We start from the raw sequence: 11,063 nt of genomic DNA on the forward strand, positions 1-11,063 counted from the left end.
ATACATTATCTCTTAGCATCCAAGGTAATCAAGAAAAAGGTCACTGATTAAAATATATACTTTAAGTTCTTTTAAAATGGAACCGATTTAAATTGCCAGGGAAATGAAATCAATATCCAAAAGTCTAAACACAATTTGTGTTTCCATTAACTGACCATTATTAAAAATCAATGGAATCCGTAGCACACTAAACTTTCACATTTCAATTTGCGAAGGCGTTTCAGCTGGCTGACACATTAGTGAGAATGGGAGACGAAAGTGCAGTATTGTACTAGATTACTCAATCACCCGATGATTTCGTTCAGGAATAATAGAAACCGTTTGCTAATGAAAAGCCAGGTGCGTGACAGCATTAAATCAAAAGCTTTTAAACAAATCGAACCACCAAAAGAACATTATATGATGCACTCTCCATGGAACCGCCCCGTTTCCAAATTGTAAAATGGTAAACCATAAACCTGTAAATCACCGCGAGGCCTGTTCATTAATAGTTGACATTCTTACATCCCTTCAGCTCAGAACTACAAAAATGGCTCTTAGAATCGGCGTTTTAGAGGTATTTCAAAATTTGGAAATATATTGTCATTTTATAAACTACAATCTATAAAAGTATAATCTTAAGTTTATAAGATATGTTTCATAAGTTTGTCACTGGTTACAGAGAGATTGTCATGAAGTGACGTAGGTCATAGATTCTCGTGAAGCGACGTCTGGTCACTCGCTCTCAAAGGCTTAGCATAGACTAAATAGCAAGATGGACCGCAAAACCGCGTTTAGTCAATTCTCGCTTGTCGTTCTCGAACTAGCTCTCAGTAGTCTCTAGCATTACGAAGCATAGGAATCAAAGAACATATCTCATAAACTTATGGTATAATTGAGCACACTTTGCCAATAATTTTTGGAGGAAACAGTTCAATCAATTAAGTTTAGTAACATTTAAGTATATATAATATAAATTAAAATGATTACGCCTAGTATTATATAATCAATTGTCTTTTTTAATTTAATAATAAATGATTTTGTCTCCAATGATATTGATGCTTAAAAAACTTTCAGATTTCTATGTCCGGGCCACTAAAGGACATGATCATAACCACAGCAGATGGTCTACGTAAGCATATCAATATTAGGTAAATACGCCATATACAAAGGGTTTCTGAAAACTGTGGCATAAATTAGGGGAGAAATTCTTTGACCGATTTTGAGTTGAAAATGTTCTACGTCATTTTGCCGTCTGGGCCACTATGTTCAAGTTAAGATTGGAATCTTATACGAATGGCCCCTTAAATTAAAATTAAGAAAATGAATGATGTCCAATGATTTCTAATTTAATTAAGGGGTCATCCCTAAAACATCTAATCTAAAACAGTAGCCCTTGTGGCAAAATGTCACAGAACATTTTCGACTCAAAATCACCCGAAGAACATCCCCCTTAATTTATGCCAGTCTTGAAAGAAACACCCTGTTGAGCTCTAATTCCATATTCTAATCAAGTCTCATATTTGTTTACAGCGACAAGTTTGTTGAGCTTCACAGTGATAAGATGCTTTCCTACGACGGATTGGGGTTTGGAGAAAACGTAAGAAATTTTTAACATAAAAACTTCAAAACTTCAATTTCTGTTCATGTTGCATATTTATCATGGATCATTCATTTAAAAAAAAGACAATCGTATCGCTTTTCAATTATCGTGATTGTATTCTCGTAATGAGAGGAAGACGGGTTTAAAAATTTTATAAAATTGACATTACAACTTAAGTTAGGTTAAAAAACGACAATAAAGATCGCAAAAACATTTGATTTGGGGGTGTTTCCAAGTTGCTTCGAAACAAATGGGAGTAGGTTAAGGCACCGCAATCCAAATTTTACCACAAAAAACTGACCAAATTGTTAGCCAACAAAACAAGGTTCGTGAAAAGCGTGCTTTTGCTAAGGCCTAAGCCAAATAGCTAATCTATTTTTGAGCATTTCTGGCGCTTTTAGCGTTCTCTTCTTTGAATGGATGAAATTTGATATTTCAGGAGCCAGATATAATAATGCTACATTTGGGAATAATTGGCGGAAACTTCATGAAAACCTATATATATAGTGCCCCCATTACGGCTAGTACCAGCCTCATTATTTCTGGACCTCCGGATGAGATACGCATGTTTTCAAAAACCAGTATACTTCCTCTACAAACCATGGTGAGTGTTGTTCATTTGCTTGAAATTTTACTATAGCTTCACGTAAAAATTATCATTTTTCCCAGGTCTGGATGGCGCTGACGGTAGTTTCAGCTTTAGCTTGGATTGTCAACGCCTTCATAGGATACGTATCACGCGAAAAAGAACCAAGTTTTATCGGACAAAGAAGAGATCAGTGCAGTTTCTTTGGCTTTCTAAGTGACCTGCTCCTACTCAACTCGCCTTTAATTCTCAAGGGTAAGAAAAATGTCACTTGTGGTGACTAATATGAGATGAAGGGTGTCTATCCATTGTAACTGCTTCCCAATTGACCGACAACTCGCGATATTCAGACGCAAATCCCAACTGACCGACATCTCGCGATATTCAAAAGCTAATCTCAAATGACCGACACAATTAAGTATATCTGCGCAACTCCCAACTGACAGACCAAGTATACTATATTTCTGTAACAAGAGTTCAATAATGACTTTTAGACTAAAAATAAGGGTAAAAAGGATATTGGCTACAAGCATACTCATTTTAAACAAGGGTAGGAGAGACTACTGGTGTAAGATTTTACTGAATATAACTTTTGCCACCAACAAAATATGGCGTGCAAAAGTAAAAATAAATTTTATCACGGAGAAGTAACTGAATTCACTGATTCCTAATCAATCCCGCAACCATTCTGCTTCATAATCAAACTCTCCTCTAAGTTATCATTACTTAACCCGATTCGACCATGCAGGGAGCTACAGTAGCACCCCCTCCAGCGAATCTTAACGGAAGTTCGGTTTTATATAGTAGGGATGTCGAAGTTTTCGTTCAAGGACTTGAACGAGGACAGACTGTTTGATTTGAAGGGTTTCTTTTCAGGCGTCCCTCATCTAAATACCAGAAAGCTGTCATCTAGAGTTTTGTTTTTCACGTGGTTGATGTGTCAAACGATATTATCGTGGAACATCCAGAGTTATTACAGCGCTGATGCCTCAAACACAGTTTATCAGAAAATCGAAGACTTATCTGACATAGGAAAACATAAAACGCTCCAACCAAGACTTATTAAAGACTTCTTGGAACATCGCTTTTTTAAGTTACAGGTGACTTGACATTCTAGATTAAACTAAGAACCCATAGAAAACCAGAGAACTTTCAAAGATAGAAATGGGTTGCATAGATTTGATCTCAGGTTATTCATGAATGAGCAACTTATTGGTAAAGCTTATGGTGCAGCGCGAATAATGAGGTCATGGAAACCTTTGATGGTTATCCTAAAGACTGCCAGGGGTTTCGCGTTTAACTGATAATTTCTTAGTCAAATACAAGTCAAGAAGAATAGGTCCTTGATCCTAATGAAATCTAGGTTTTGTAAGTTTTCGTTATACGCAAAGATTATTGTCTATATCTATATAAATCAAAGTCCTGACTGACTGATAATCAACGCCCAGCCCAAACCGCTTCCCTAGAAGGCTGAAAATTTGCAGGAACGTTACTCATGAGTAGTAGGCGCGTACTACGGAAGATTTTTCCAATCCACCGCCATATTAATAAATGGCGCCCAGAAATGTAAAAACTCTTCTCTTTGCAACAAAGTCAGCGCGTCGCAATCGATTTTGCAATATTTAGTACACTGGTTTCCTTTAACCTATAGATGGGCCGACTGATCTTTTTTGTTCGATTTGTTGCCATATTTTTAAATGGCGGCCAGAAATTTAAAAACCCTTCTTAAAAAAAAGTAGTAAAAATGTTCCGACGGGCTGACGGGCAACGCCGAGTGCCTTCGCTCTGAGGGTGCTACAAAAATATTAGTTATCAGTAAAATCTGCCCATTTTCCATATCATTTTGATGGAAGTTCTTATTACACGAGCAACACCGCGAGTAACAGCTAGTAGAAATACATTTCTACTAGAAATTTCTACAAGTTATAGTTTTGAAACCTTGCCTTTGCAATAAAATTGAGAGACCTTCAAACAACACATATATTTTTTATTTATACTCAGGCTTAATATTATAGTTTCTATTGCTAACTGATGGTAAACTTTCTCATAGATCGAAACTAATTTGCTTGATAAGGAATTCGAAAAAAAACTGACCGCGAAAGAAGCATTTTTGGACACTGTTGAAGACATTTTAAATGTACAACTTTACACAGACATAACGCGGAAACGAGTGGCGCTTCTAACCAATGACCAATTTCTGCTGTTTGCGTGTTGCTATCCAATGCAATTTATGGACATGGAAAAATTCGAGTTTTACGTTTCGACGCGATCTTACCTTCAGGTTCCAATGTTCTATCTACTTCATCGCAACATTTCGACTGTCAACAAAGAAATCATCAATTATAAGTAATTAAAATCAATCATTTCATGAATATGCAACAAAAACACTCTCAATTTCAGCTTGGGTCCAATCTTCGAGTCACGCCCTTTCGATTACATTAGCCTAACATGCAAATATATTGTCTATCATCAAAATGCTTGGGAGAAGCCCGTGGACTACAATGTTCAACTAGGCATGGATCTTATGATCCTGCCTTCCCTCTTAATCACGCTTTCACTCGTTTTTGGATTGGTGTATTCTACTGTTGTCTATTTTTCTATTTAATAATCGACCTCCAAAATAAATTGCTCTTGCATTATGACATTGGAACTCGTTTAAAACTAAGAGCAAACCAGGACTCGAATTGAACTTTTTAACATTTGGCACATGTGACAAAATTGATATGATGTAAATCGAGAAATACAGTAGAATTTTAAACGTCTTTTGAATGTACAATCGTATCTTCAGGAACGAACCTAAGCAAGATTATGTAAATACAATTTAAACAGATGTTCATATTAAAATTATCAAGCTCTACCCTATTCAAAAATATAGTTTCGAACAGCCTCAAAATAGTCAATTTTATTATCTGTTTATTAGTACGAAACTGTAAACCTAATGGTTTTTACAAGTAGTTAAGACTCACCGCCTTTTTCTGTACTTGACACCAAGTTTTATGGAAGGTTGGTGCCACACCGCTGAGGCTGATGTAACGCGTAATTGAAACAATTTGTATGATTTTCAGATTGTGAATATAAACTTGATGTATCTATTGATGTTTGTGCTAAAAGCGAAATTTATGTGTATTTGTGAATTAAAAAGTAACAATATAAAACAATAGCTTAGTGCGAAGAACCATGAGCATTTAATCCTGAACACAGATGGCTGCTACATTAGTGAGAATTTTAATTGGTTTCTGGGATTTTTTCTTGTCATTTGTAACAGAAAACGTAAGAATTGAACTGGACGCAGAGTCTAGCAAATTAGATTTGGAACTGAAAACATTTCCCGTGTTCAGTTTAAAGAAAGACAATGAATCTCATTTATTAACAAGGTGTAAACATTCCTCTTCGTTACCCATAGGTTCTCCGGTGGGAAAATATTCGTAGAAACATCAACAAGACAGGAAAATTGTGGCAGTGTTCAAATCATTGCAAGAACCCGGAAAAACTTAACTACTGCATACAAAAATTATCGAGAAACAAGATGACCCCGGCCATATGACAGTTTTGCGCAGCCTCTAGTGACTAGAATTTATTATAAGGTGGTGGCCCCTTCTTACTTATATATTGTGGTTTTTTGTTTTTAGATTTTTAAATATCACTGACTATTATGAATAAAATCAATCTAGCATAATTTTGGTTTATAGATTAGTGAAATAATTAATTAACACATTCTGACTGAATCAAAATAGTCTTGAGCTGTTCGGCTAGCGCGTCAGGAAGGGGGTAAGAGGAGAACCCGTCTCCCACTCGCGCATGCTCTCTTCTAGATCTTTATCTCTCTTAACTTAACCAAAATGTCTCAAGTGAAGCAGTGCGAGTCCATGGCCGTGATCGTAGGAGGGTAAGGTTTGGATCAAGAGGTGCTGGGTGCGATTCTCGCTCGGTAGAAAAAATTTTTGATTTAACATAAAATTGTTCACGCCATCTTTGATATTTAACGGGAACTGGAGGAGAATTTAGAGTGGAAAACTCGCTGGAAATTTGAAATACGGGGAACCTTACTTATAACAAAATGCATTAGGTCACACCAAAAACTAGGGTGGAAAGGGGAGGAAAAGTTGCCCAGCCTCAAGGGGACTGAACAATGGTTTTCCAGTTCTAAAGATCGCAAACCTAAAAAGGTTCAAGCGAAAACCAATTTAATATAAATTTTCGTATACGTAAAAAATAAAAAATAATGGAATTTTTTTGTAAACAGAAACATTAACGGAAAAAGATTATAAGCGGATGGAAATTCATGACCAAATATTTAATATCAAAAATCACTTATTTTAAAGAGCTTAAGTTCCCAAAAAGCTTCTATAGCTGGTATATTCCCAAAAACAAAAACAAAAAACATTTAATGCATCTTTTTACACCCTGGCTTCGTAGCGTTCGAGGTAATCGAGAAAAACATCAAAAATTTAAAATTACACTGTTGTTTTTGTTGTAAAATGGAATCGATGATCAATTTTGCATTAAAAATCGATGGAACCTGTCGCACACTGAAGTTTTATATTTCCTTACTGGCGTGTCAAATAAATCGCGTGTTCTTACAAACCAAAATTATAAGTTCAGTAAAGTTCTTAGATTGAAGACTATTACTTCACTTTTACCTTGATTTAGGAGCCAATGTTTGGGAGACCATATCTCCGAAACTAAATGTTGTAGACCCCATGTTCTATGACACTTTTCACTCAGTTGGACTATAAGAAAACACCCTTCAATCTATTGCACACTTATCAGAAACATAACCACAAGCGTGCAAATAGTATTGTTGAAACCTTAACGGAAGCTTGAATTAGACCGATACATACGAGGTCCTTTCCATGTGCTTAGTAAAAGCAAGATGAACAGAATTACAGCTAAATGTCTTCTCGAGTAGCAAACTTACTATATTGCTTCGATAACAAGTTCTTAGCGCAGACAAACAAGAAACGTTTTCCTCGCGAATTTGCTATTGAAAAGCTGGGTGTCCGACGGGCTTAAATCAAAAAGCTTTAAACAAAACGAAAAACCAAAATAACATTATGTGATGCACTCTCCATGGAACCGCCCCGTTTCCAAAATGTAAAACGGTGAACCATAAACCTGTAAATCCAGTTTAACGAGTTTAGTAATATATATTATACGTTCTTACATCCCTTCAGAACAGAACTACGAAAATGGCTCTTAGGATCGGAGTTCTAGAGGTAATTCTAATTCTTTCGTATTTTTGAAATACATTCTGTATTATTTTCACTTGGTGAATTATAATAAAGACAGTGTTCTAAGAGAAACATAATTGGACATACTTTGATCAATAATACCCCGGAAGAATATCATGTTTTTTTATTGTGTTAATGTTAAGTTTAGTTTCATTTAAGTATAAATAAATAATGGAAATTAGAATTATTTTTGTTTGAAATTGAATATAAGATGACTAGCTGCTATACCGCGGTGTCGCTCTCGTGTAATAAGAACTTCCATCAAAAAGATATAAAGAACGGGTAGATTTTACGGGTGACTAATATTTTTGTAGCACCCTAGGGGCGAAGGCACTCGGCGTTGCCCGTCAGCCCGTCGGGACATTTTTTATTACTTTTCACGCGGACATTATTCTATAAAGAAGGTTTTTTTAAGTTTTTGGTCGCCATTTAAAAAGATGGCCACAAATCGAACCCAAAGGACCATTCAGCCCGTCTATAGGTTAAAGGAAACCAGTGTACTAAATATTAGCAAAATCGGTTGAAGCACGCGGACTTTGTTGCATAGAGAAGATTTTTTTACATTTCTGGGCGCCATTTATTAAGATGGCGGCGGATTGCAAAAATCTTTCTTAGTACGAGCCTACTACTTATGAGTAATGTTCCTACAAATTTTCAGCCTTCTAGGGCAAGCGGTTTGGGCTGGGTGGTGATTATCAGTCAGTCAGTCTGTCAGTCAGTCAGAACTTTGATTTATATAGATATAGACGATTTATTTTTGTTTGAATATCAGTTGGTGAATTATTTTTGAATTTTAATGGTAAATGATTTTATCTGAATAATGTTGACGCTTCTAATAACTTTCAGTCCTCAATGTTTGGTACAATAGAACAAATGATTACCACCACAGCAAAGGGTCTGAAGAAATATGTAAATATTAGGTAATTACCCATTGGCATTATACACTGTATACTCTAAATCCAAGCTCTAATTCCATAATCTAACCAAGAGCTATATTCGTTTGTAGCGACGACTTTGTTATGCTAACCAGCGAAGAGCTGCTTTCCTACGATGACGAAGGGTACGAAAGAAACGTAAGCAATAATGAAATTAAAAATTTCAAAACTTAAATCTCGTTATTCTAACCGGCGGTCGTATTGGCCAACCAGCAAAGATTGGCGAAAAGCGTAATCTATCGTTACTTGTGGCAAAGCTTTAATCAGGTTTTTAGACACTTTTCGCGTTCTCTTCTTTGGATGGATGAAATTCAGTCCAATAAGGCCCTCGGTAGAAAAATAAGTGCAAAAAATGTTTTTTCAGCCTATATTGTCGTTTTAAAACGAATTAAAAAAGTTAACTTGAACAAATCGCGATCAATTTAAGTCGTCGTTTTCAAGTTCATCCTTAGGTGTTTTAAAATTGGGAGAATATTTTACCTCTGCAAGTGACGATGACGTCACGGAAAGGTATTACAATTCACGCATCTGTCACCGCGTTCGCAGTTGGTAAATCGGAGCCAACGTATTCACAGAAAGCAATATCGGCTTAAGATGTACGCGGCGAAAGACTAGGGTTACGAGAAAAGTCTAGTCTCCCAATGGCAGCGCTTCCACCAAAGTTTCAAGCGATTGCGCTATTTCATATCATTTACTGTGAACAAATCGCCTTATATACCCTAAATTTACAAAAATTGTGACAAGTTGTTCGCTAGAAGTCAACCATGTTTAAAATGATTTTAGGAATAACGTTTCTTATAACGACTAAAATAAAATTAAGATAAATTACTGAAGATTAAAATAATATCAATTACATTTATTTAATTAATTAAGAAAAACCTTTTTAGTGGGTAGATAGCCCTCGTCTCTATTCGGAGAGGTTTATTTTGGTTTCCCAACTTGTATAAACCATTCCCGCAATGCCATAGGAAAAATAAACAGCACAGGGGCCGGGCCGCCATATTAAGCTAGTTCCCTCGCGCTAAGCGACAGTGTGAGTCTACAACCCACCCGCGACAGTCCGCGTGTAGCGAACGCGAGCTCCATCTGGCGTTGCCTCTTGGCGTTAGGGAACTCTCCTAATATGGTGGCCCTTCCCCTGTGCGTTTGTTTTTCAGCAAATATTTAATGGAATGGTCTATTCTATTGAATTTTAGGTTTCGGATATAGTAATGTTACAATTGGGGATCATTGGCGGCAACTTCATGAAAACCTATATATTTAGTACCCCCGTTAGTGCTACCACAAGCATCATTATTTCTGGACCTCCAGATAAGATACGCATGTTTTCAAAAACCAGCATACTTCCTTTACAAACCTCGGTGAGTATTGTGTGTTTCTGTGTGAAATTTTACCAGCTTCACCGAAAAATTATTACATTTCCTCAGGTCTGGATGGCACTGACGATAGTTACAGCTCTAGCTTGGATCGTTAACGTGCTCATTGGATATGTTTCACCTCGAAAAGAGCCAAGAGGAGATCAGTGCAGTTTAGTTCGAATTTTAAGTGACCTGCTTTTAATGAACTCTCCTTTAATTCTTAAAGGTAAGATGATTGTCATTTATGACCAATAATATGAACTCAAAGTTCTGTCCATCAGGTGTTCCCCACCTAAATCCCAGAAAGCTGTCATCTAGAGTTTTGTTTTTCACGTGGTTGATGTGTCAAACAATATTATCGTGGAATATTCAGAGCTATTACAGCGCCGATGCCTCCACCACAGTTTATCAGAAAATCGAAGACTTGTCTGACTTAGGAAAACATAAGACGCTCCAACCGAAACTTATGAAAGACGCCTTGGAACATCGCTTTTTTAAATTACAGGTAATTTTATTTACAAGATGGGACCAAGAACCCATAGAAGACATGAGAACGTTCAAAGAAGAAATTGGGTGGTATAGTTTTGATCTCCGGTTATACATGTATCAGCACCTATTTGGTAAAGCTTATGGTGCACTGCAAAGAATGAGGTCATGGAAACCTGTGATGGTTCTCAAATTTAAATAAGATAATTGGGCTGTAGTACCTTGATCTCCGGTTTTAACCACTCCCACTGACGTATGTCACGGAGAGGTTCTGTTAAGGCTGGTCTGTCTGTGTGTGTGTCTGTGGTTACACCCCGGGGGTCTGCGTTCGCAGAGAAAAGGTGATCACCATTTCCGGACCGCTATCACAGTTCACAGAAATTTTGAAAATTTCATAATACTAAGTTAGCAATCTTGAGGAATGGAGAACAGAGTAATCTAGGCGAACGTCAAAGTCCCGGGAAGGGTCATAGCGACAGAGGTAAAAAGGAATTACTTATTTTTCGCCGTATCAGTCAGCAACGTCACCAAAACGTAGTTTAAGTGAGCCAATAAGATAATTGAAAATTCTCGTTACGTGACGGAGGGAGGGGCTATGTACTGGGCTATGAGTCGGACGGAAGTAAATACTAACCGTTCTCCATTCCTACTTCTAAAATTAAATCTATCCCTGATTCCTTAGACTCCAATCTGTACGTATTGGCTTCTACTCCATTATCATCGTTAGGGTTAAAATTTACGCGGTGATCGGCTAGGGTTACGAGAAACGTCTAGTCTCAATTTGGCGGGGCTCCCACCAAAGGTTCTCGCATTTGCGGTGCTCTTTCCTATGTATACTACCGATTGGTGTATGGCGAAACAACATAAATACGCTGCACTTTTAAT

At 36.9% G+C, this 11,063-nt stretch overlaps 1 protein-coding gene across 1 annotated transcript; it reads left to right on the forward strand.

The window, feature by feature from the left end:
- The first annotated feature begins 529 nt into the window (after nucleotides 1-529).
- Nucleotides 530-4,351, forward strand: LOC149678524 (uncharacterized). Its single transcript, XM_089835883.1, has 8 exons — nucleotides 530-556; nucleotides 1,057-1,130; nucleotides 1,513-1,579; nucleotides 2,022-2,186; nucleotides 2,252-2,423; nucleotides 3,045-3,268; nucleotides 4,219-4,305; nucleotides 4,340-4,351. The coding sequence occupies exons 1-8, from the start codon at nucleotides 530-532 to the stop codon at nucleotides 4,349-4,351; spliced, it is 828 nt and encodes a 275-aa protein (XP_089692009.1).
- The last annotated feature ends 6,712 nt before the right edge of the window (nucleotides 4,352-11,063 follow it).

This window comes from Phalangium opilio, unplaced genomic scaffold, assembly GCF_054372755.1.
Source record: "Phalangium opilio isolate 3A_F unplaced genomic scaffold, DU_Popi_V2 ptg000042l_1, whole genome shotgun sequence".
In the NCBI taxonomy this organism is placed as follows: Eukaryota; Metazoa; Arthropoda; class Arachnida; order Opiliones; family Phalangiidae; genus Phalangium; species Phalangium opilio.